The 26,994-nt window shown below is 42.9% G+C and overlaps 1 protein-coding gene across 3 annotated transcripts in view; it reads right to left on the bottom strand.

The window, feature by feature from the left end:
* The window catches only part of Scube2 (signal peptide, CUB domain and EGF like domain containing 2), a 75,139-nt gene extending 50,417 nt beyond the window's left edge, over positions 1-24,722 (bottom strand). For all 3 annotated transcript variants that reach the window (XM_076844205.2, XM_076844204.2, XM_076844206.2), the window contains exons 1-6: positions 24,444-24,722; positions 23,032-23,154; positions 14,682-14,807; positions 9,296-9,430; positions 3,526-3,651; positions 516-632 (exon numbers count right to left, since the gene is read on the bottom strand). In XM_076844205.2, coding sequence (XP_076700320.2) covers positions 516-632; positions 3,526-3,651; positions 9,296-9,430; positions 14,682-14,807; positions 23,032-23,154; positions 24,444-24,564 — 748 coding nt within the window. In that variant the 5' untranslated portion in view covers positions 24,565-24,722. The remainder of the gene's footprint in view (positions 1-515; positions 633-3,525; positions 3,652-9,295; positions 9,431-14,681; positions 14,808-23,031; positions 23,155-24,443) is intronic.
* Between the last annotated feature and the right edge of the window lie 2,272 nt (positions 24,723-26,994).

Raw genomic sequence — 26,994 nt, forward strand, 5'->3', positions numbered from 1 at the left:
GTGTTAAATGGCCGCAGATCCTTATAAATGTTAAATGTAGAAAAGGTTTTGGAAGTATATTGCACTGACCAAAGAGACACTAGGGAATGCAAGCTTCAGCTCACTCCAGTAACCTTAGTTCAGAACAAAAAAGAACTTGATCCTGGAAACCTCTAAAATAGAACTAGCAAAGGACAGACAACCCACCAGAAATATGCATCCCTGGCTCCTGCTGACTGTAAAGCTTGCTGCATTATCACAAACAGCTAGCTGTAACTTTGTGTTGTCCTGGCCCTTTGGGATGTGTTTTCCAGGTGAAGGAGGAAGGGCTTTCCAATGTCTCACAGGGAGAGAGGGGGACCTCCAGCCCAGAACTAGACCATTCCCACTGCACCATTGAAGCAGCAGTGCCTGTTTGGGGCCAGATGCACCAGAAATACCCTGCATCTAGCACTAAACTCCAATGAAGGTAAGGTGAAGGTTAGCGGTGGGTAGGCTGGGGCAGACTCTCACCCAGTGTGGGGACTACCACTCACCAAGGCAGCTCCTCCCATCTGTGTGCAACTTGTACTGTGGATGGCAGCTACACTCGGGCCCTTCAGCCGTGTCTTCGCAGGAGTGCTGACACCCACCATTTCCATGGTTACAGGTCACTGAGAGCAAAATGCATCAATACATAAAGCACTGAGGTTTCCACAACCAGGGTTGTTTGCTTTGGAGGAACTCTGATTTTTACTCTGCAAGTATTTGAGGGCCTAGTGCATGCCAGGCTCTGTGCATAAAAGAGAGAATTCCCATTCAGGCCTTGTCCATGGCTGCCTAAGCAGATAGTCATAGAACAAATCATAGAAATAAATGCTGAAACATAAGTTTGAACAAAGTCATATGGGAGGATGAAGATGGCAGAGTTAGGAGGAATTATACTAAGAGATTCTAGGCTATTGCTCTGCTCTAACTAATGAAATTTGCCTGTATGAGGCTTTGCGAAATGCCATAGCACTTCATATCTGGAGTAAACTGACAATATTTAATTTGTACATATATGTTAGGATTACTCTCAGACTCCATCTGGATTTGTTAAAATGGAAGATAATCAGAGGAGATGATGACTCTTTGCACATAGTTAATGCAGCATTAACCAATAATTATGAAGACTGTGTATGAACGCATTGATGACAGGACAAAAAATAATTTAAAAATGTCAACTACCAGGCTATCTGCTCATCAAACTATTAACAGAGTCACCTCTGGCAAAGGAAATGGGAAAGGGAGATTACTTTAGAGTGTTTGAATTTTTACATCAGCCTTTGCAATTTTTCTAATTTAAAAGAACTAATTACATATTTGAGATGTGAGAAAGCAGCTGTTCTGTGATTATAGCTATGTGAAAATTGTTTATGCATATGAATGACAACAAAACAGGAATATGAAAAAATCAAAATAACTAGTTATATAGTAGGATTCTGGACCTTGCTTTTTTTTTTTTTTTTAATTCTCCAAATGTTTTTGTTTGATTATTTGAATGTTAAAGAATATTGAATCTTTAAACAGTGACAACTTAAAAGCATTTAAAAATTTTAAAAACAAGTTAATAGGTACTCTACCTCTAGCAATTGGCCCCTGGAAAACTGAAATGCTGAGAGTCTCATTCCATGGGTGCGTCTTGGGGGGTCTGGGCCCTCCTTTGAAGCTTTGGAGGGAGAAGTGGTCTCTGCTCTGCCCCTGAAAGCCCTCAAAGACAGCCTCACTTTAGGAGGCTGTAAGAGTCTGTCAAAGCCTGTTATTTGAGGGTGATGGTGGCACCAGCCATGGTTTGGCAAGCTTTGAGGTAAACCCATCTCCTCATTTCTTAACCACTAAGGTCTTCTCACTGCAAATGACTATCCGTAGCAGTATTCTCTCTGCATAAACAGTAGTTAGGAACACCATTAATTGCCATTCGTTTCCTGTTACCCATTGGGGTTTTGCTACCACAACCATTGTGCAGCAGCTGTGTCTGCATTTGTACAACCACCATTCACTTATTCGTTAAACCAGTGCATATTTAATACATCCTGCAGTAGACACCAGAGAAGACTGAAAAGCAAAAAGGGAGATAAAGTCCTGGATTGGAATGGCTTATAACTGGGGAGACAGATATTTGAAAACACAATTCAAACCAAAATGTCACACACTATGAGAAAGAAACAAAGTGCTATGGGAACCAAAATACAAAACAGCTGCCACTAGGAAGGCTTCTCTGAGGCACTGAAGTATGGAGGTTAAGAGCACAGCCTTAGAGTCAGGAGGACCTAAGTTTGAAACTAATTTCCCACTTACTCACAAGGGGATCTTGTTGCTTTATCTCCGCTACAGTTTTCTCAACTAAAATTGGGAGTAATAATACTTAGGTCATAGAGTGATGCTTATAAAAATTAATGGGGAGGCACACATCCGCAATCCCAGCTCCCAGGAGACTGAGGCAGGAGAATTACAAGTTTGAGGGCAGCCTGGTAACCTAGCAAGATCCTGTCTCAAAATAAAAAATAAAAAGGGCTGGGGATACAGTTCAATGATAGAGCAAGCCAGGTTATATCCCCAATACTGCCAAAATAATAATAATAATAATTGTTGTTGTTGTTGTTGTTGTTGATGTGGAATACCTTGAGAAAAGACTTTACACATAATAAATGCTCCAAAAACTGTAGGTGTGTTCTTTGTCATTATTAGAAATTAGGTGGGATGTTGAAGATTGAACCAAAGTTCACCACACTAGGACTGGAGGAGGGCTTGAAAAGGTTGACAGGCATCAAAGAAGATGAGGCACCCCCCCAAAAGGCAATGAGTTTAGAGTTTGGGAAAAAGAGGCAGATGAGACTTATAAAGAAAGCAGGGATGAGGTAGCCAGGAGCTGTAACTGCCAGATAAGAAAATTTTATTTTATACTGTGGGAAGAAGAAGAGCTGACCCCCCGAATTCACACTCTTTCTTTCTTTTCTTTTTTTTTTCAGTTGCAGATGGACACAATATCTTTATTTTATTTATTTATTTTTATATGGTGCTGAGGATTGAACTCAGTACCTAACATGTGCTAGGTAAGCGCTCTACCACTGAGCTATAACCCCAGCCCAACATTCACACTCTTTACTCCCCAATTTCATTTCCTTCTGAGTAGTTCTTTTTAAAATAGCATTCCCCAGTGACCTGGGATGCTGAAGCAGGAGGACTGCAAGTTCAAGGCAAGCCTCAGCAACTTAACAAGGCCCAGAGTCACTTAGCAAGACCTGTCTCAAAATAAAAAAATAAAAAGGGCTGGGGATGTAGCTCAGTATTAAGTGCTCCTAGATTAAATCCCCAGTACTAATTAATTAGTTAGTTAGTTAATTAATTAAATAGCATTCCCCTTTCCTACAGAGACTACCCTCATGCAGTGAACCAAGCACTGGATAGAGGACAGCACTTGTGCCAACTGCCTTCCCAGTGCCAGGAGATATTCATGCTGAGCTATGGAAGGCAGCCTCTGGGGTGTGATGTCCCTCATACAGCTGAGTTCCAGACCATACTTACAAATGCAGTCTCTCTGGTTCTTGGCCAGCTCAAAACCAGGCCTACACTCGCAGGCAACACTGCCCTTCGGTGCCTCCTTGCAGATGTGACTACAGCCATGATCCTTATTCATGCAGCTCAGGCCCTCTGCAAAACAGCAGCATGCAGCAGGTGATCCAGTAGTAGTCAGGATCCTGAGGATTCTGCAGAGGAGCTCCAAGAGACTGATGGAATGGGAGGTAGGAAACTAGGCCATAAACCTGCCCTCCTGGGTCTCTATCTGCTCCACATTTTAAAAGAATATTTCAAAATAAGCTAGGTAAATTAACAGAAACACAATTTTTTTTAATCACCCAAGAGACATGATGTCTCAACTCTCTTAGAGGTGGGAGCCCTCCTCAATAACCTGGAATACTCTTCTGGGTGTGGTATCTGAGCCTGCTTACCCCAGGAACTAGGACCCAAACTTTTATCTCTGCCATAACTTTATTCATTCATTGGTCAAGAACAGAAAGAGAAAAGGAGAATCTCTCTAAGCAAATTTGCAGATGGGGTGGTGAGATGGTAAAAGTCTCAACTTTTTCACATATTCTTGAAGATCTTTTTCAAAAAATGTCAACCCTCCTCTCCACGTCTACCACATCCACAGGTGTGGAGGTGAGGGTGACAACTACGTTTTGGCATCATCACATGGACACCTGCCAGGGACCTCTTTTATGCTGGTTCCTAGGCCCTGCCCTCTGCAACTTCATATCATAAGCCTCTGACAGACAGCATCATACAATGGCACTATGACAAGAGAACACAGAAGGAGAGAGAGAGAGAGAGAGTCTCATACATGTGGTTTCCTTTAGCTACTGTACAATTTTTTAGGTATACTACAAATTTCTATTAGAGCCAATCTTGTACTAATTATGGTAGGAATGGGGACAGGTGGCTATGTTCCTGGATGGCTTATTGTGCATCATTTAGATAGCATAGAAACAGTACAGTAAACACCTGTGTGGGTTACCAGATCCTGCCTCATCTTGAAACCAATTTATTGAGATCTTGCTATTTGCCATCACTTTGAAGGAACTTTGAGTACTGCACTAAAGACCTGTTCATATGCTGTTTCTTGGCCTCTATGCAATACAACTCTAAAATATCTCTAAGTAGGGACTTGGTTCTCATTGGCTCTCTATTAACAAGACACTTCCTAATATTAGAAGTAGCACTGTTTAAACACAAGTACAACAGGTTTCATTCAACATCTCTAGGATCTAACACTGTTTCTTATTGTGTCTCTAAAACCTTAGCCAATAGGCTCTAATGAAATCACAAGTCTCCTCCATCCACCAATGTGTCATAAGAATAGCTTTTTCAACATAAACAGGTACCATTCCTATTCCAAAAGACAGCACAGCTTTAAGACATCCTCTACTCTCTTGTGTCTCTCCTAGAACAACCTTGCTTTTTATCTGACATTTCTGAATGGTCTGCACCCTGGTGCCCAATCTGTGCATGTTGCTGGGGTTCATTTGCCCCTGCCAAGCAAGGACTGCTGTCAAGTAACACAGAGATTTTCTGGATGGGTGCATAGTTCTCTCTGCTCTGGCTGGTAATTTCTGAAGATGTCATTCATTCCTCAGTATCAAGATGGTACTGGAGGTGAAAGCTGTCTCCCAAAAGAAGCAGTGTCCTGTCCTCCTGAGAAGGACCAGTAAGCAGTTTGTATTTGGGTCAGTGAAGCACTTGAAATAACCACACCAGGAACACTGGAGGGTAAATGTAACAGTGCCCAAGAAAAGGTGGCAGAACACTTGAAGAGAATATTTCCTTCATCTTCGCTTTTTTTTTTTTTTTTTTTTGCCTTTTTCACTTTATTTACAGGTCTGTCAAGATGTTTGCAAAGTGATCTTTACTGTCTTTGAGCAGTTCATTTAGAAAAAATATTTCATAAGAATGATTAGGTGCCAGACACTATCCAGTACATAGAGAAGCTGCCCCCTGATATTCTATCATATCAAGCTAGATTGGCAGTTACCAAGAAGTAATGGAGGCTTAGACCATTTTTCAAGAGGCAACCCCCCAAGCCTTTCATAGTACCCTGACTCAAAACAAAATCACTGCTGGGGGAGGCAGATGGATCTGGTACAAATCAGGAGGCCCAAAGAGGGTCCCAGCTCTTCAGGAATATCTGAGACCCTTCATTCACCAGAAGGGAGACAGTTAAGAAACACCAGAAATTCCCTGTTTTGATGCTCCCCAGGCAATGAAGGATATTTCTAGGAACAGATAATAAAATAAGAGCACGTCTTGAGAATGAGGCGAAAAAAATCACATAATACAGGACTGAGAAAGCAGCGCCTTCCTCACCCCAATGCTCCCCATTACCTGCACCATCTAAATGTTCTCAGAGCAGACAAAACCAAAGAGGAATGCTCATTTTAAGAGCCTGAGCGCCCATGAATGGGAACAATGGCAGGCAGGGGTGATGTGTGTCTCTCCAGCCTACCCCCATTACATGGGTGAAAACACACAGTCTCTTTATCAGAGCTTAGGGTCTCTAAGGATTAAAAAAAAAAAAAAAAAGATAAATAGCTTGAGCTTTCCCTCAGAATCAGCTGTTTTGATCCCCTATACTGAAGAGTACTTAGTAAACAATTATTAAAAACAATAGTAGCACTGGAAAATACTAACCTGCTGGTGTTACCTCCTTTGACAGCCTTTAAAATACCAACTGTGGGTTTTTAAGTCTGTTTTAATACAATTTCTAAGAGCCCAGGGAGGAGGTCCTACAGGAATATTGTTCAGAGGTTATTCAGTTTAAAGAACTAAGACCCTAGGCTGGATGGGGTCACAAATTGCTGTGATCAGCTGGCTCCCACTGGTGTGTATTTACCAAGTTATCAGGTTGAAACGCAACAGAAAATCACAGAGAGCACTTCCAGACCACAACCCAAATTCTTGGATTTTGGTTTTAGTTCCAGACAAATATGTTCATTTTAAATACTCTTCGGGGGATCTAAGAATGTCTGAATTGGAGGAAATTTAGAAAACAGCTTGCAGGAAGGAACTGCATTTGTATTTACTTCTGTTATGAGGATCCTCTGTCTCTACTCAATCTAGGGGCTTGCAAGGAGAGAAAGGTTGAGCCAGGGCCCAGGAAGTACAAGTTAAGAGACCATCTGAGGGCTGCGGATGTGGCTCAAGCGGTAGCGCACGCCTGGCATGCGTGCAGCCCGGGTTCGATCCTCAGCACCACATACAAACAAAGATGTTGTGTCCGCTGAAAAAAACTAAAATAAATAAATAAATATTAAAAAATTCTCTCTCTTAAAAAAAAAAAAAAAAAAAGAGAGAGAGAGAGACCATCTGAATCCCTACAAGCTGCCCTGAGTGGTGGGACTTATAGCAGGGTTTCCAGGAATGGCTTCACCACAGGTCCCTTCCTCCTGTCCCAACCACCAGAAGAAGAGCCAGCATGACTTCATGAAACAGCTTTGAACTACCAATGAGGGTGCTGCTCTGAGGTTCGGATCACTCTCTGTCCCTGGCAACTTAATTCACCCCCACCTCCAGTTCTACCTACTTTGGACAAGACTTCAGTGCACACCAGAGAACCTGGCAGGAAAATAAAACCCAACTACTACTCTATCAAGGGCCACACCTACCATAGGATAAGTAATTTGCATGGTTATAAAGTCAGGAGGAAGAGAAAAGTCTAGCTAGGGAAATGGGCCCCTGGGTGACTTCCCGGATAGCAAAGTACAAATAGCAGCTGCAGGTTTTTGCTGAGAAACTTGCAAAAAGGTTATTTTTAAATAAGTCATGTGACTTGGAGTTCGTAAACTCTCCAAAGAAGGAAAAATGCCTGATCAATATTTTGATTGGACTAAAAGCTTCATGAATGCCTCATAAACAGCCTTACCCAGGATTGGGCAGGAGGCTGACTTCCTTAAACCTATAGATCCATACAAACCCCTGGACAACTGGCATCCCTCTCTTGGGATCCCTCCCTCCTTGGAAGCTCTGATTTCTTTCTGTTACTGTAATAAATCCTGTCACCTATCTCTCATCTTTGTGTCCGTGGATTTCATTCTTCAAATTCATGAGACCAAGAACCCACTTGACAGCCACACTCTGTGTTACAATTAGAGTCAGCGGGGCTGGGGATGTGGCTCAAGCGGTAGCGCGCTCGCCTGGCATGCGTGCGGCCCGGGTTTGATCCTCAGCACCACATACAAACAAAGATGTTGTGTCCGCCGATAACTAAAAAATAAATATTAAAAAATTCTCTCTCTCCCTCCCTCTCTCACTCTCTCTTTAAAAAAAATAAAACTTCATTAAAAAAAAAAAAAAAACAATTAGAGTCAGCAAGTGTGACTCCCCCACCACAAACACTAGAATAGGCAGATTGGAGTGATCACAATCACCAAAGTCACTGGCCCCTGGTGATTTCTCTGAGGACTCTTCTTAGTATTCTCATTAGGCATAAAGTATGAGTTTACATCTTTGAAAAATGAGTCAAAATCATCTTTCACAAAGAAACCCTTGAAAAGTCAACAAAAATATGATAAACAATAAATCTTCAAATGTGTGATTAAACAGAACTTAAAATGACCTCACTCTTAAGTTATGAGAGTGAATTTGCAGAATATGCCAAAAGAAATTAATAGTTTAATATTTAGGGCACTTCCCTTAAAAAACAGGCAGATGTAACTGCAAGAGAAATACAGCCACCACAATGTTGCTCTTTTAAAAGAGCAGTGAAGAATTAAAAGGACGACAGTTAGTTAAAAATAACTGATTGGCTACATGTCCTTAATGCTTCTCTCTCCCAACACTCCACCACCAGGAATATAAATAAATAAATAAATAAATAAATAAATAAATAAATAAATAAATAATTTTTTTAAAAAGGTATAAATTCAAATCAAAGAGAATGAATGAAAGTGAGGCCATCAGAAGAGATGGGTTTCCTGTACATTTATGGAAGAATAATAGAGACCCCGGATAAAGAAACTGCAGCATATAAAGCCCCAATGTAGAAAGGGATCCTCCTGCCTCTCAAAATCCTAGAGGCTTGGAGTTAGAAATGCAAACCATTAAAACAAAAAACAAAGAAAGAAAGAAATGCAAAACATGCTGGGCATGTCCCATGCCTATAATCCCAGCTACTGGGGAGGCTGAGGAAGGAAGATTCAAGATCAAGGCCAGCTTGGACAACTTAGTGAAGTAAAATTTAAAAAAAAACTGGAAATATAGCTCAGTGGCAGTGTGCTTGCCAAGCATATATGAGGCCCTGGGTTTGATCCCAGTCAAAGGGAAAAAAAAAAAAAAAAGCAAAAGACAGGGAATGACCTAAACTAGTTTAGGGCTGAAGCAGGGCAATTCATGGCCAGTCTGCATAGAAAGGTACAGTCCCCTCTGAATCCACCCAGAACAAGGGGCAGGCTGGCACTGGTATTGTGGTTTTCAGCACACTTGTGAAAAACTTGGTAGATCATCCATCTTATTTCTCCAGAGATATCTAGTTTTGTTTGAAATACACTCTATTTAAAGATTAGAAGTAGAGGAGATGAGGGTTTGTGAAGACCTTGGAGCTTCCCCAGTGTCTGTACTGAGTTTTCTGGGTAAGGAAAGCGAAGGGGAAATAACTATCCATGGCTTCCCAGCTGCAGTCTGGACTTGATCCCAGGCATCCAGACTTTCAATATGCTGCACTTACCCTCAGAAGTACTGTGTGCGCATGGGGGCGAGGACCCTCCCCTGTGACCATTCCCCAACCCCAACAGGGCAGCGGTACCTTCTAAACGGTGAATGCACGTGTGCTGATTGTCACTCAGGAAAAAGCCCTCCTTGCAGCGGCACTCGTAGCTCCCCATGACGTTGACACAGGTGTGCTGGCAGCCACCATTGTTCTCCAGGCACTCATCCACATCTGGAGGGAGGGAGGGATTTGCCTTTGCTTTTATGGCTGTTTCAAATACCCAACCCAGCCCAGCAGCTCAAGGACTCCTGCTAAGCAGAGATGAGGGCTTTTTTCCTTGTCCCTGCATCACAGAAGCTCTCAGAATCAAAACAACAGGACTGCAGATGATTACCCAGCCTCATGTGTCTGGGACTCACTTAGCCAGGACCCTGGCTGATGAATAAATCAGTTCATTTATTCATCTCTGCTTAGATAATCAGTTCATTTACTGAACACCTTCACTTTCCAAAGCATGGTGCTAGATGAGTAAGATAAAATTTCTTCCTCTAGGAGCATGTCCTTCAGGAGAGGAAGAAAGACAAATAGACATCTGAGATAAGGCAAAAGGTGGTACAGAGGAAAGACAGGTCACATCTGATCGTGTGGGATCAGCATAGTTTTTAAGGAGAAACTGATAAAAAGAGGGCCTTAGAATTCCTTGCATTATAAATTAGGAGGAAAAGAGACTGCAGGCAGAAGAACGAATGTAAGTCCTGGCCCAGAGGCTGGGAAGCATGGAATAACTCAGATACAGTGAGTCATTTGATTTGGCTGGAGCACAGGGAATGTGGAGGAAGTCACAGGAGATACAGCTGGGAAGATAGATTGAGGTCACACTGCAGGATTTTGAATACCAGGCAAAGGAAGGCAGTTGGGAACCACTGGCGGGGATGGGCACTTTGGGAAAAATAAGGCAGCAATTGAGGGTCAGATGCAGAGAAGGGAAAGAACTGATAGCTGGGAATCCACCTGCACACACACACCGGGCAGCCATGGCCAGTACTGTCCTAATTGGGACAGACAGCAAACTGGGCCTGACCTTGGTTTGCTAGCAAGGCAGGTGTAGATTATTGTGGGTGAATAAGGTGCCCACAGGGCTGGAAGACTTGCAGGCTGTGAGTGGGGCATTGTTAGAGGATGGGAAGTTGATGCTGGGGCCTTCTAGAACACAAACATAGGCAAGACCAGTGCTGGGGACTGAAATGGGGATAGTGACATAGTTGCCCCCTTCATCCCTAGACAGGGAGAGGATGTGCCTGACATGTGACATCAGGTCTAGATCCAGCAGATGGGGGAAACCTGGAGGGTAAATGGAAAGAGAATCCAGGGCCGTACAGCCTTGGAAACCACTTACTTGAGGTTGCCAGACAAAGTAGTGGCTGTACACAAGAAAGCCAAGGGCAGGAATATGAAAGCAGAGAAACAGGCAAAAAGGAGACAGCAGCAGTCGAATTCTGGACAGCATCAAGGGCAAGAAGCAGGTAAGAGGAGGGACAAGTAGCTTCAGAGGAAAGGCCAGGAATGCAGGGAGAAAGGAGGCCTCCCCAACCTGCTCCTGTATTCATACCCAGGGTAGGCTTAGAGGCCTTTCTTCCCACTGTGGCCACAGCACCCTGTGCACCCCTCACTGAAACATTTACCCAGGTGCATCTTTAAGACCTTTTACCTATCCATCGCCACTAGACTGCAAACTCCTTGAGGACGAGATTTTTGTTTTAATTAACTCAGCTCTGGAACACAGCAGGTAGTAGTTAACTGTCCAAAACAGGAGCATCAGAACCAAAGAAGAAAAAACTTCAAGAAGAGTCTCAGATGCCACAAAGACTCTAGGAGAAGGCTGATTAGAAAGCAATTTAATCCTAGCTACTAGGGAGGCAGAATCCTGTGTCAAAATAAAAATGAAAAGAGCTGCAGAAAGAGCTCCAATACGGGGGGGCGGGGGGGGGGAAACAGTTTATTTTCTTCAGTCTAATTCCTCATATGCCTATCACTAGCTCCTGGGCATATCTGTAACCAGAAAATTCACATTTAAATGTCTGTTATCTGGTTTCAAGCCTCAGATCTTACAGGCATCTGTCCTCCCACACTACGAAGCGGATGCCTGACTAAACTGATGGGACTTGAGCCATCCCCTAAAGCCTAACAAACTCACCCTTGTCTATGCCAAAGGGTGAAGGAAGCACATTCCAGAGGATGAGCCAAGCTGAGACACACCTGGCCTTGGTGTTCCACATGGAGGACTCAAGGTGAGCAGGAGAACTGTTTCCCTCAGCACCACATCCAAGATTAAATGTGCCTACCTCACATTTAACCCACTGTCTTTTCTCCAAAGCAATCAGAACTGTGTCATTGAGTGTCACACCATGATTAGATAAACACAACGATGTGTTTTCACATGCACAAATAAATATCATCAGGCCTGTGAGCTTCTCCAGACTATGGGACAGGGGTTCTAAGCCTTGCCCGCATGTTAGCACCCAGATTGCTGTACTCCTCCTCCAGAGACACACATAGAACTGGGTTTGGGTGAGGCCAAGGCAATAGCAATGGTTAAAGGTGATTTTTCAAGTGAAGCGAGGACTGAGAACTGCTGCTATGAAGCCAAACGGCTACGATGAGCTCCCAAGACGCTCTATCAACTCAGAACTCAGGCAGGGTGGGCTGCATTCATTTCTCAGGCTTATGGGCTTTCAGGATCTCAGAGCACCCTGGGTTTGGTGCCAGTACTCTATACTCTGGCTAATACATTTGTGGCTAATGTATGGCTAGGGGGCTGATGAGAAGGAAGGGGTCATCACAGGAACCTGCCATTCCTGAAGAGTTTGGGTCCTGACCTTCTTTTCCTGCCACAAACTGCACTGACCCTTTCTGGTCTGAAAGGGCAGTCACTATGTATACTGGTCCCACTCTTCCAAATGGACTTCATCTTCTCATGCCTTCCTTTTAAAGAATCGTTAGCCCCTGCAGACATGCTCAGTGGATGTTCAGGGTCTCTCTGTAAGCAGATGTTTGTCACCAAGTTCACAAAAGAGACCCGAGGAGGAGAAATGGAGATACCCTGATGAAATACCCTACTATGTTACTGGCCAAGGCAAAGCAAGAATCCAGGCCTCAGGATTTCTGAGCAGGCCTATACTTAGAACCATCCCACCTGCCCTGGCCCAGGTCCTGAAGCCTTGGATGGGTCAGCTTTTTGCTCTTAGGAAGCTCACATTTTCCCGAAGGCATAACCATAATGACTGGGTCTGCCATCAGATATGAATCCTCAGAATGCCACTGTTGGCAAATCAAAGGGAAATCTCCCCGCTGAAAATGGAAAACAAAGCAAACAAAAAACCCACACTGTAAGCCTCCCAACAGAAAAAGAACTTCCCTTTTCAGAGTTTTTAATTCATTGCAATTCATTCCTGTCTCAGGACTGTCTCTTTAATGTGTCTTTTTTGACACTGACTGCCTAGAAAGTTTGCAGAGAGGTGGTTGCTTCCCTGGTCTTCAATCAAATCTTACTGACACTTCAGGCTTGCAAGGCTGAGCACCCAAAGCCTGGCCTCTCCCATAGGGCACAGATAGCAAAGGACAGAATCTAAGTGAGAATGGAGCTACAGAAGATACTGAAATGGGATAAAGGTCACATCTGGGTTGCATCCCAAATGGAAATACTCTCCACCCGACTGCAGAACTTCACCACTCAAAACACAACTTCTGCCTAAGGCCTTTTTTTCCTCTTTCTTTCTTTCTTTCTTTTTTTTTTTTTTTTTTTTGATACTGAAGAAGAACCAGAGGCACTTAACCACTGAGCTATATCCTCATCCCTTTTTTATATTTTATTTAGAGATAGGGTCTCTCTGAGTTGCTTAGGGTCTCACTATATTGCCGAGGCTGGCTTTGAACTCATGATCCTCCCGCTTCAGCTTCCCAAGGTGCTGGGATTACAGGCATGGGCCACTACACCCAGCTTTCCTAGGCCCTTTAATGCTGATCTCAAAGCATTTGATCAAGTGACCATTCCCTAAAAACCACTAAGGGACATCTAAATAGCTGTTCCCAGAGTCAGAGCCTGGCTCAAGTTACTTCTTGGTTGACTTTATAGAAATAAGAAGGTCAAACACATGAAGGGTCATCAGTGTCAAAGGACCCTGATGCCATTTGTCTCCCATAATGACCTCCTGTACATTTGTCTCCCATAATGACCTCCTGTACAATGCCAGCCTTAAAAAGCAAACCACAGAGTTGGGTTGTGGCTCAGTGATAGAGCACTTGCCTCAAATGTGCAAGACCCTGGGTTCGATCCTCAGCACCACATAAAAATAAATAAATAAATATATAAAATAAAGGTATTGTGTCAAACTACAACTAAAAAAATAAATTAAAGAAAAAAGCAAACCACAGCTGGGCGTGGTGGTGCATGCCTGTAATCCCAGAGGCTCTGGAGCCTGAGGTAAGAGTATCTCGAGTTCAAAGCAGCAAAAGTGAGACACTAAGCAACTCAGGGAGACCCTATCTCTAAATAAAATTCAAAATAGGGCTGGAGATGTGACTCAGTGTTCGAGTGCCCCTGAGTCAATCCCTGGTACCCCCCACCCCGCAAAAAGCAAAGCACAAACACCTACCTGGCAGGTGTGCTGAGTCCCCAAAGACTTTCCAGCACTTAGCCCCATCCAACTGCTCACTATTTCTAAGTTCCATTTTATTTCTGGTATAAGGAATTGATGTAAACAACACTCTGCAGTCTCTAATTCAAGGACTGAAACTCCAACAGATGTTTCTGTTTTGTGGACTACTAAGAGGATGTTCCTGGAAAGTTTCTGTTTGATTTTTCTTTCTCTTTCAAAAAAAAAAAAAGAAGGGGGTCTATCTGGCTGTGACCCAAGCCAACATTAAAGTCTTCAGGGCTAATTTCAGAATAATGACACTTAAAACATTAAAGAAATGGCTATAAGTCAGGATCTTTTCAACACAAAATCAAAGATCTTAAAGGTGACAAATCAATGATAGATAATCAGTAAATAATAATGACAATGTCTACCCATCTCCTTGGACTGGTGGGTCTATGTTATAGATAAATCATGTACCTGATTTTCTCTTAGGGAGTCTGAATTTTTTTTGGTGGGGGCAGAGTGCAGGGGACAGTACTGGGGATTGAACCCAGGGAAGCTGTACCACTGAACACCATTCCCAGACCTTTTTATTTTTTATTTTGAGACAGGGTCTCACTAAATTGCTCAGGCTGTCTCTAACTCACAGACCTTCTGCCTCAGCCTCCTTAGTAGCTAGCTGGAGTTAGCTATGTGTTCCACATAATGCCCGGCGGGGAGTCTATTTCCATGGGACAGGAAAACACAAGTCTCTGATCCCATTTTTGTCTTAATAACTAGGTTTTCACCAAAGGAAAGAAAGGGGTGGGGATATGAGAACTGCCATTTCTAAAGTTTCTCCTTACCAAGACAATTATGACCATCATGAGCCAACATGAAGCCATCAAAACAAGTGCAGCGATAATTGCCTGGAATATTCAAACAGTCATGGACACAGCCTCCATTGAGTTCATCTTCACATTCATCAATGTCTAAGGAATAAAACAGAAGTAAATCAAACAGGTGCTATGTCTTTGACCTATGACTTGTAGCTAGCCATCCCACATCTCAGAATTCACCCAACAGCAGAAAAATAAAAAATACACCAAATTATTCATGGAAGCATTGTTTGAAATTATGAAATACTGAAAACAACCTAAAAGTCCATATACAGGAGACAGGTTTATTGAATATGGTAAATCTACTTGATGGTAGTATTATACAGCTATAAAAAAGTAAAGATGTTTTCTATGAACTGACTTGAAGTAATTTTTAGAATACACTATTTAGTGGAAAAAAATCAAAATGCAAAAAAGTATATGTAGTATGTTTTCACATAAAAAATAAGACAATAAAAAAACACACATACACACACAATTCTAGCACGCTTTTGTAGAACTTGACAAGCTTGTCCTAAAATTTTTTTGAAAATGCAAAAGTTTCAGAAGAGTCAAAACAATTTTGAAAGAAGAGAACACATTTGGGGAAATTTAACTTACCACAAAGCTATACTTAACCAAGACAGTGTGTATAGGCATAAAGAGACATATGGATCAATGGAACAGAACTGAGAATTCAGAAATAAACCTTTGATTTATGGTCACTTGATTTTAGACAAAAGTGTTAAGGCATTCATTGGGAGAAATCGTAGTCTTTTCATTAAATGGTGATGAATAATGGAAAATACACGGGGCTGGGGATGTGGCTCAAGCGGTAGCTCGCTCGCCTGGCATGCGTGAGGCCCAGGTTCGATCCTCAGCACCACATACAAAAAAAAACCAAAGATGTGTCTGCCGAAAACTAAAAAAATAAATAAATATTAAAAAATTCTCTCTCTCTCTTTAAAAAAAAAAAAAGACTACCATTTCACACTCACTTGAATAATAACAATGACAGACAATAATGTTGACAAAGATGTGGAAAAATGGGGATCCTTTTGCCATACATTGCTGATAAAAACATAAAATGGCACTTTGGAAAACAGTTTAGTAGTTTCTTTTCCTTTTTTTAAGTGTATGGTTCAGTATTATTAAATCATTCATAATGTTGTGCAATCATCACCTCCATTCATCTCCATTACATCTTTTCATCCTGTAAAATTAAAATTTTTTACCCATTAAACAATTAACTCCTAATCTCCACCCCAGCCTCTGGCAATCACCATCTACTTTCAATCTTTTTGATTTGGACTATTCTAAGTATCTCAGATACATAGATTCAAACTATTTGTCTCTTGATAACTGACTTATTTCAGTTAGTATAATGTTCTCAAAGTTTAACCCAATGAAGTATGTGACAAGATTTTATTTTTTTGATACCAATAACTGAACCTAGGGCCTGCTCTACCACAGGGCTGCATCCTCAGTTTTTTTATTTTGAGAAAGAATCTCACTAAATTGCTCAGAGGCTCACTAAATTGGTGAGGCTGGCCTTGAACTTGTAAGGACAAGGGATTACGGGGACATTATGAGGTTGCTGGGATTGCAGCCGTGCACCACTTTGCCTAGTTTATATTTCCTTCTTTTGTAAGGATGAACAATAGTTCTATTGTATGTATGTAACACATTTTGCTTATCCATTCATCCAATGTCAAGTGAACATTTTGATTGTTTATACCTTTTGGCTATTGTAAATGATGCTATGAACATAGATGTATAAAAATCTCTTCAAAATTCTCCTATCAGCTAAGCATGGTAACACTAACCTATAATCCCAGCAATTTGGAGGGGTGAGGCAAGAGGATTGCAAGTTTAAGGCCAGTCTCAGCAACTTAGGGAGAACCTGTCTCAAAAACAAAATAAAAAGCTGAGTGCGGTAGCACACACCTGTAATCCCAGCAGCTCAGGAGGCTGAGGCAGGAGGATCAAGAGTTCAAAGTCAGCCTTTTTTGCTGAGGCTTCAGCAAAAGAGAGACATTAAGCAACTCATTGAGACCCTGTCTCTAAATAAAATACAAAACAGTGCTGGGGATGTGGTTCAGTGGTTGAGTGCCCCTGAGTTCAATACCCAGTACCAAAAGAATAAATAAATAAATAAAATTAAAAAGCCAGGTATAGGTGGTACATACCAGTGATCTCAGCAACTTGGAAGGTTGAAGCAGGAAGATCCCAAGTTCAAGGTCATCCTCAATGACTTAGCAAGGCCCTAACCAACTTAGCAAGACCCTGTCTCAAAATTAAAAATAAAAAGATCTGGGAATGTAGCTTAGTGATAAAGTGCCACTGAGTTATTCCCCAGTACCAAAAAATTAAAAATAAAATAAAAAGAGCTGATGGTGTCAGGCACGGTGGTGCATGCCTGTAATCCCAGTGGCTAGGGAGGCTGAGGCAGGAGGATCACCAGTTCAAAGCCAGCTACAGGAAAAGCAAGGCACTAAGCAACTCAGTGAGACCCTGTCTCTAAATAAAATACAAAATAGGGCTAGGGATGTGGTTCAGTGCTCAAGTATCCCTGAGTTCAACTCCTGGTACCACCCCCCAAAAAGAAAAGAGCTGATGGTATAACTTAGAAATAGAGCACCCCTGAGTTCAATCTTCAGTACTACCAAAAAAAAAAAAAAAAGGCAAATGATGATGTTATGATTGGTAAGTTATACATCAGTAAAGTTGCTAAAAAAAAAACAAACATGAATTTATCTGTTTACTTTTCCAAAAGAAATAAAGAAAGCATAAACCAGAAACTACAGAGACCGGTGACCTACAAGGAATGAGGAAAGGAGTGGAAAGATGGAGAGAGAGGAACAGGGTAACAGAAATAAGGAGGGAGCCACACTTCTCTGAGGCACATTTTTGTATAGCTTTGATTCTTAGAACCATAATGATGATTTTTTTTTAAAGAGAGAGTGAGAGAGAGAGAGAGAATTTTTTTTAATATTTATTTTTTAGTTTTCGGTGGACACAACATCTTTGTTTGTATGTGGTGCTGAGGATCGACCCAGGCCGCACGCATGCCAGGCGAGCGTGCTACCGCTTGAGCCACATCCCCAGCCCCATAATGATGATTCTTATACATAGATGTATACACACATATATACAATCAACCAGGAGATGGGGTGAGAGGTAGGGTGATAAAAACGAAACACAAAAAGGAACAAATGAGCCTAATGTATTATAAATTAATAACATAAACATACGGGAAAGAAATAGGAAAGAAAAGTACCACACTGAAAGGAATGGGAATAGAAAAGAAATGGATGTCTAACTGGATGTCTTAAAGCTAAAATTAAAAAATAGTTGTATGCTACATTCTAGTTAGTAAATCTGGTTTACTCACAGGGTTATGGCTCAGTAACTCTATAAATACTTTGTGTCTATATTAGGATTAAACAAAGAGGTAAACACATTGCAGATAATGAGAGCCAGACTTCTCACTGTTGGAGAAAGAAGTTATAAATAAACAAAGAGCAGCTGGATGCAGTGGCACATGCCTGTAATCCCCACAGCTCAGGAGGCAGAGGCACGAGGATCGGGAGTTCAAAACCAGCCTCAACAAAAGTGAGGCACTAAGCAACTCAGTGAGGCGCTGTCTCTAAATAAAATACAAAATAGGCTGGGGATGTAGCTCAGTGGTTAGGTGCCCCTGAGTTCAATCCCTGGTACCAAAATAATAATAATAATAATAATAATAATAATAATAACAACAACAACAACAACAACAACTAAAGAGGAATAATGAATTTTTGATATTGATATGGAATCCAAAGTGTCAGTGTACCATTTTCCAATTAAAGGGGTCAGATTGTATTAGAGAAGTGGATGATTCCAGAGTTGAAGATAAGAAAAAATAAGATTTAACCCAAGCATCTTAAAATACCAGAAAATCAGGAATTTCTCAAAAAACAGATGTCAAAATGACACAGGAAACAATGGGAAGGAACTCCCAATGGCTGAAGCTGGAATGATTTGAGCCAAAAATAAATTATTATACATATAATAAAATCAACTCCCATAAGTCCACAGTGTTGTATAAGTACATACATAAATAAATGCATAAATAAATAGGAAAGAAAAAGCAGTTTTTTCTTAAGAAGAATCTCAATTAATAGATGTATAAGGAATGAGGAAAGTACAAAAAAAATGTAGGCACATATCACAGTAATAATTGTTGCAGGGAAGATCCAGAGTTGGATCCCAACATCCTTAGATAAACATTTAAGAAGAAACAATATTGACCCTGGGCTCAAAGTATCTTCCCCAAATATGTTTCTATTATAAAGGGAAATCAGTAGTAACTTTGAAGTGGAGAAACCCAGCAGACACTGTCTTAACCAGGTGACCAAGGTTAAAAAAAGCTAGAAATGGAATATGATGACATCTGTCTCCCTGATGTGATCCACTGAAAAGAATACACAGCATTTCCATGGTGGAACTGCCCAAAATAAATAATCTCAATCTTACCATTGGAAATCACAAGACATTCTCTTATATCAATTCTTTTTTTCTTTATAACTTTATTTATTTATTTTTATGTGGTGGCTGAGGATCTAACTCAGTGCCTCACATGTGCTAGGCAAGCTCCCTACCACTGAGCTACAACCCCAGCCCCTTATATCAATTCTTATCTTGAGAAAACATAAGACAAACAAAGCCAGCAGCAGTATTCATCAAAAAAAAAAAAAAAAAAAAAGAATGTCAATGTCATGAAACACCAGGAAAGACTGAAGAAGTGTTACAGATAGGGTGAGGCAAAAGAGAAGCACCGGCTAAATATAATATGGGACCTTGAATTCAATTCTGGAACAGAAAAAAAATAATATCAGGGAGAAATTGGTGAAATCCGAATAACATTTACAATTTAGTGAATAACATTATGCCCGTGTTAATTTTCTGGTTTTGTAAGCTAGTAAAATCAGAGTAAGATGAGCAAAGGACATAGATGAATTCTTTACTGTTCTGCACTCGAAATAAAAAATATAAAGGGCCAGGGATGTAGCTCAGTGGCTCAATCACTTATCTAAAGCCACTTCTGAATCACATTATTTAAAAAACTACTTATTTCAGGCCCATACTTCCATTCCTCTAATATATTGTAGAAGAAACTTTATGGAAGATAATTCCAGTCACACCAGGCAAACCCAGTTCCCATTCGTGAGAGTAATTATATGAGCAGTGAGGCTGGTGAGAATCACAGCACAAATGATACCTTGGGTTGGGCCCCAGAGACTAAAAAATTAGTAAACAAAGCAACACAGATAAAGGAGTTATACCTTTGAATATCTACATCTTTGAATCCTTACAATCTTTATTTCTCTCCTTTTCTTTCTTAAAAGAAAAGTTCCATTTCTGAACTCTTGGAGCAAGAAATCCAAACTAAACAGGGGTATTCTGACTCACAACATTAATACTACAAGTATTCAAAAGACCAAATAATTTCAGGTTTTAGGTTTTTTTAAAAAATATTTTATTTTTTAGTTCTACACAATATCTTTGTTTTATTTATTTATTTTTATGTGGTGCTGAGGCGATCCAGAGCCTCGCACATGTGAAGTGAGCTCTACCACTGAGCCACAACCCCAGCCCTCAGATTTTAGTTTAACATGATAGTACAAAGAATATGTATTTGTTGTTAACAGTGATTACTTGTGGGTAAAGGGATGAGAAGTGCTTTAATTTTCCCAACATTTTTGCATTTTGATTTTTTATAACAATAATCATAGATTATTTTAAAGCAAATCGAAATATATAAAAGCAACAATGCCAATTATTAGTTATTTTAAACTAAATAGTAGCCTTTTCTATTGTACTCTGCTAGCAATTCAATTTCACTTGTAATATGTCAAACAAGAGCTCAGAGTAAGGAAACTCTTGCCAGGTGTCACTTGAGACATCATTTACTAAAGACATATTTTATCTAAAAGAAACCAATGACACAGTTTTGTGCCCCTGGAGAATATACAGTGACTAGAGTATATGTTATATACATATGGTAAAAATGTGAATTTGTTTCCCCCAAGCAGAGAAGCAACATGTGAATTCTGATACTGCAATTAGAATATTTAATACAGAGAGGGTGTGATATGGAGGAAATGGCATAGAGATGTTTGTTTCTGGAAGTCTTTTGACCTCCCAAGACACAGGGCAGAGCAAGAGAGAGACAGAGACAGAGATGGCTGTCAGAGATGGCTGTGGCTGCCTGCCTCTGGGAAAATACAAACTTGGCTTCAGAAACACAAGGGTTTTAAGAGGGACCACCAACCCCACCCCTGACTGTGAACCTGACTCAGATCTGCGCTCCTCTGGCATAAAAGAGAGTTTCCCAAATGATTTCCCAAGGAGTGTCTTTACCTACCACAAACCCCAAATTTTCCCATTATATCAGGTAAAACCAGGAAGTGGGGGCTGGGAGAGATTAAGTCATTGCTACAACACTACAAATGCACTTGACAGTCACCTCTTTAATCATCTAAATATTCTGTACCTAGATATTTCATTCACAGGTGTGTATTTTTGGAAAATACTTTGTGTCAAGGTGTCAATGATTGAGCTCATCTTGCACAGTTATTTAAAAACTAGTGCCAGGCACGATGGTGCATGCCTGTAATCCTAGCTATTTAGGAGGCTGAGGAAGGAGGATTGCAAGTTCAAGTCTAGCCTGTGCAACTTATTGTGAGATTCTGTCTCAAAATTAAAAAAAAAAAAAAAAAGAACTAGGGATGTAGCTCAGTGGTAGAGCCTCCCTGGTTCCAATTCAGTACCAAAAAAAAAAAAAAAAAGAACAAGAACGAGTGTTTACCACATACCAGGCAGTACTAGATATTACACACTGTTCCAACACCAAGAACCTTCATTACTCAGAGGCCACAAGATGAAACAGATTGGTTTGAAACATTAGGGTTTGAACACGAGGTCATTAAAAGGCACTAGAATAGGTATGTATTAAAAGTTTTCCTCCTGTCTAATGAGGTATTTTTCAAAGTGCTTAGCAGAGACTTTGACTACTCACTATGCAGGTTTAGATCCTGCAAGTATTCAGGTCAGTTCCTGCCAGGGTTAAGCCCAAGTTGTAAAGAGTATAAAACCTCTCAGACTGAAGGGATTGGGTCCAGAGGCAGGAGGGAGTTGCAGGAATGAATTCAATGCACCTCATCAATTTTAAACTTCTTCCTGCATAGGAAGACTATAAGTAATATAAATAGTAGGATTTCTGGCCAGGTTCAGTAGTGCAAGCCTGAAATCCCAGCTAATCAGGAGGTGAAGGCAGGAGGCTAAGGCTATAGGATCGCAAGTTGAAGGCCAGCTTGGACAATTTAGAAACCCTGCTTCAAAATTTAAAAAAAAATAAAATGACTAGGAATGTTGCTCTATGGTAGATAGACCCTGAGTTCCAACTCCAGTGCTGCTAAATAAATAAATAGTATGATTTCTTACCCAACCAAAGGGGGACAGAAACAAGCTGAGTGAATATATGAGAGAGGTGGAGCTGGGACAGAACTGGGGTAGAGACATGACCTTTTTTCACCAGCAGACTTGTGTGATCATTGCCACAAGTCCCCTGAGCCTCGATGTCCCCATTTGAGTGATAGATTGGACCAGAGATCCATGAAGAGGCTGCCAGCTCCACTATATGATGATTTCCATCCCTAAGAACAGCCTTCTCCTGTGAGTGCCCAGTCTCCATCGAATTCTGAACTTTAAAGTTCATGACACTGAACTAATCCCCAGTGGGCAGAGTCCGGACTTTGCATTCCCAGATCTGGAGCACTAATGGTTAAAATATTCCTTTACACACATCTTTCAAGGGTGAAATTTCAGCTCAGATGAGGTGTAGCTCTAAAGTTTGGCAGGTCCCAATGCCAAACAGCTCAAAGCCATGGACAGGACGGAGCCTCCAGAGCCAGCAGGAGAGGGCAAGATTCCAGCACTCGATCTCCAGTAAGGGGGTGCATATTGTGCCAGGGAGACAGGATCAGCCCTGCTCTGGCAGGCACAGCTCTCCCATGAGCATAGCTGAGTGGGACCAAAAGATACTAAAACACCTCTTATCATTTCTACAAGCTCAACAAAAGGACATTTCAAAGCCAGTTAAAACTATGATCAGCTCTGGGAAAGACCTGATGTTTACAGTCAAAGCTTTAAGGATCTGCAATACATTTCAGACAGCAGGTGGTGTGATTCAAGATGGAGGCAGCACTTTTACCAACATGAGTGTCCACTATGAGAGGTAAGGAGGTGGAAGTTGCCCTGCTAGCCCACCTACAATGGTCCCCAAGTCACTTACCTTCACACTGCCTGCCCTGCCCTTGGTAGCCAGGTTTGCAGGAGCACTTGTAAGAGGTGGGTGTGTTCTGACACAGGGCATCTGTATGGCAGTCATCTAGCCCTTGGGCACACTCATCCACATCTGTAAAAGAGCACAGCAAGTACCTGATTTGGTGTCCAAGCCATGTGTGATCTGGCTTGGCCCTCTTTAACATCACCTTCCACCAGCCCACCCCTCTTGACTCCTCAAAACCGAAAGTGCTTGGGAGCCCTGGGATGAGCCATACCATGTCCAGGTTCCTATTGCTAGGTCCATCTGGTTTCCTCTAATTGGAATTACTCCACCATCACCAACTGGCCTTCAAGACTTGGTTCAGATTCACCTCCTTCTAGAAGCCTGCCATGACTCTCACCATAGGGGAGTTATATGCTATCCTGTGCTCTCCTTTCACAGCACATATCATGTAGGGTTGTCATTATTTCCTGGCTGCATCTTCACTAGACAATGTCCTGACTGAGTCATGGCCTTGATATCAAGCCAGCACAGTGCCTGGCACATAAGGAAACAACAGTAAAATGCCTTCGGAGGGAAGAACCAAATTGGCAAAACAGCTCTGAAAGGAGAGCAGTTGTCTGTCACCCAGAGGTTTACCCTGGGCTCTGAGCAAAAACTATCCAGAGCTCTCAGATGGAGCAAACCCAGTATAGTGCCCAACTGCCCCACCCGCACCCCTGCCCATGCTCTTCACCTGGGAACTGGCCTTCGCAAAAGTATTTCCTGGGTTGACCCCTCTCCAGGATGTTAATGTAAAACGAGAGTTTTGAAAGTATTACAAGTCCAGTTAGTGCAGAATTTCCAGAGTTCTTACCGCTGGCTGCCCAAAATCTAGGCTGGTTGCTGCTTAAAGACATTTCCAAGTTTTCAAACCGCGATCACTCCGCAGATACAAGTTGACCCCTAGGACCACTAGGAGAACTTCCCATACAAAAGAAAAAGACAGGGAAAGGCTGCTCTGGCCTGGTGGATGTACCCCAGGCTTGGCCCTCAGTTTCCCCATCTACACAATGGGGACCTGGCCTGGAGGCCCCAATACTCTCCTCCCTGCTCAACTGCTACAATCTGACCAGCAGGCACTTTTGGGGGAGTCCCTGGGTTATGGGATGTAAACTGTCAATAACCCAGGGTCCGAGGCTGGGTCAGGGAAATCAGGCCCTGGGCCTCTAGTCCAAGCGATAGTGGCGCCTTGGCCTGGTCAGCGGGTGAGGGCCCCAGGAGAGCAAGGGCCACGCGAACTCCAGCCGCCAAGCCCCTGGTCCCGCGCTGCCAGCTCGAAGGACCCCATAGGGCTCCCAGGACACTCTTCCCACCGCCCGCCTGCTCGTCTGAGCCGCCGCGCTGTGCCAGGTGCACCCTAGCGGACGGACACTCACCTTCTGGCTGCCCGGTGGAGCGGCCCCGGCTCGGCGGGACCGTCGCCGTCAATAGCAGCGGCGGCAGCAGCAGCAGCAGCGTCCGGGCCGCCCCGGGACGGCCGCGGCTCGCGGCCCCCATGGAAGGCGCGGCGGCTGCGGGCAAAGGCGACGCAACGCAGGCGGCGAGCGCGGCGGCGGCAGCTCCGGGAGGTGTGTGCGGGCGCCCTGCCCGCCGCGCTCAGACACCCGCGGCCGGGCCCCGCCCGCTCCCCGAGCCCCGGCCTCATTTTCACATGGTCCTCCCCAGGCCGGGGCGGGCGGCGCGGGGGGCAGTGCCTCCCCGCCCGCCCTCGCCCCTCCCCGGCCCCGGGCGGAGGGGGCGCGGCCGCGGTGGCCCGAGGGCGGCTGTCAGCCTGCCGGGGCGGGCCTGGCGGTGCCCGGGTCCCGCGCAGCCCCCGGCACCAACCGCTGCTACCGCACCCGCTTGGCTCCAGGGCTCCAAGAACCTTGTCGGTGCTCCCCCGGTTCTCAGTGTCCTACAACTTGACCCACTACCTCTTGTGAGGACGAAGAGTCTTACTAGCCTGAAAAGTTCGGTTACAGGGCACCCCGAAAGTGTCCAGTATGGTTCCCAAACTCCAAAGCCGTCTTGGGGCTACACATACTCTTGACCCTGTGAGTAGCACTCAAGAAAACAGCAATGCAAATGGAGAGAGTGGCAGCGTCTCTGTTGACACCTGCACATACCCGCAACGTTCTCCATGCTGCTCAACCCACACCCTCTGATTTCCCATCCCACAACCCTTTGAAGGCACCGGCACACTTGTCCCACTGTGGGTCAGGATGTCACAGAAAGAAACACACTTCTGGACTTAGAATCACTGCAAAAAAAAAAAAAAAAAATGTTCCTTTCACTGCAAACCAGGTAATGTTATTTTCTTGAAGGGAAACGTGTCTAGAGATCAAGAGTGGGCCAGCAACAAAAATAAACGGCTCCAACTTTTCCTGGAATGCAGGTGGCATTGATGACCATCTAAACTCATAAACATCAGGTCTGGCCAGCCTGCCATTCGGTTCTCCAAGCTTAACAGTCCTTACAAGGGAACACAGGCACCAAGTCTTCCTACATCACCCTAGGCACAGATGAGATGGTTGGAGCTGTACACTAAGCATCACTTCAGGAACAAACGCAGTAACAAGTCCTAGATGCAAGAAATGCCATACTTAGGTATATGAGTGTTCTCCATTGAGTTTCTCTGCCCAGCATTTATTCTACTCTCTCCTATGAAAACACACATGTTAATTCCTTTGGTGAACAGAAAACAAATGTCACAGAAAACCCCACTTAGGTCATGCACACAAACACAAATTTTTTTTGGGGGGAGGGGGCACATCTGCTACCCTGAACTCCCACCCTCTGCACCCTCAGCACCTCTATCTGCTGCCCAGGGCCCCTGCTGAGCCTGCCTCAGGTGTTACTAGTGCTGCTGCTTGATGGAGAATTTGAGAAAATAAGTTTTCTGTAGTTGTTTTCAGATTGACCTTTTCATTCGCAGCAAAGGCAGACAGGTTGCATCCCTTTTTCTGTCTTCTGCTCCTCCCTCCCTCCCCTTTTGTGTTTGGTGCTGAGAGAGACATTCAGCTATTTCTAGTCATAGGATGGTTTTTACACATTTGTAAATCTTCACTTAGTGAAACGTTCTCTCCGCCTTTGTCTTTGTGTTCTTAATGGTAGCCATAAATTACCGCCTTCTTTTCTCTCCACTGCATCAGGCTTCATTGCTTTTGAAATGATCAAAGTTATTTCTTTTAAAATCCAACTAGAAACTGCCCATTGTGTGACACAGAGCTCTTTAGCTCCAGTCAAAGCATATAAATACATAAAGCTACCTATTAAACTCTAGGGAGCCTCCTCCAATCCCCTTGGGCCTGGCAAAGAAAAAGGACATGTGCTATTCTTTCCCTCTCTGTTTCCCCAAGTTTAAGTATCAGTTGGAATACAAATTAATAATGATAAACCCCAGTGCTTCTCTGCCTAAGAGGGAAGTTTTTGTCATATTTCCTGGAAAAGTTCAGCATTGGTGTGAATCTCAAAAAATGTTCTGAACCCTATTTTTGTTTACCCTGACTTCCATACAAATGTGCTTTCAGTTGGTTAGCTCTCAGACTCCTGGGCAACCTTCTGACACTTGAGATTAAAGTCAATATGGTTTACAACAGGGAATTTCCATAGGGGAAATGTCACTGCTTTCAATGTCAGGAGGGACTTGGTTAGCCCCTGTGGTAGCTGCTGTCTGCCCTCTATTGTCCAGCTGAAGTCCCCACAAAACTTCTCAGAAGGCCACAACACTTTCCCTGGACTGAGGCTGATTCTCTGTCCCCTCGCAGCAGGCTGAGAGGCCATGAACCAGGCCTGAAGGGGCAGGAGGCCTAGCCAGCCCAGTATCACTGGATACCTTTCAATGCCTGTCTTTCCTGACATCTTGAGCAGCCTCTGAGAGGTTGACTACTTCCTCCTTGTGGAAACACTCCCTCTTCAGGTTTTCATCGCAGCAGGAAAACTCCTGGT

Source organism: Callospermophilus lateralis, chromosome 2, assembly GCF_048772815.1.
Source record: "Callospermophilus lateralis isolate mCalLat2 chromosome 2, mCalLat2.hap1, whole genome shotgun sequence".
Taxonomy (NCBI): Eukaryota; Metazoa; Chordata; class Mammalia; order Rodentia; family Sciuridae; genus Callospermophilus; species Callospermophilus lateralis.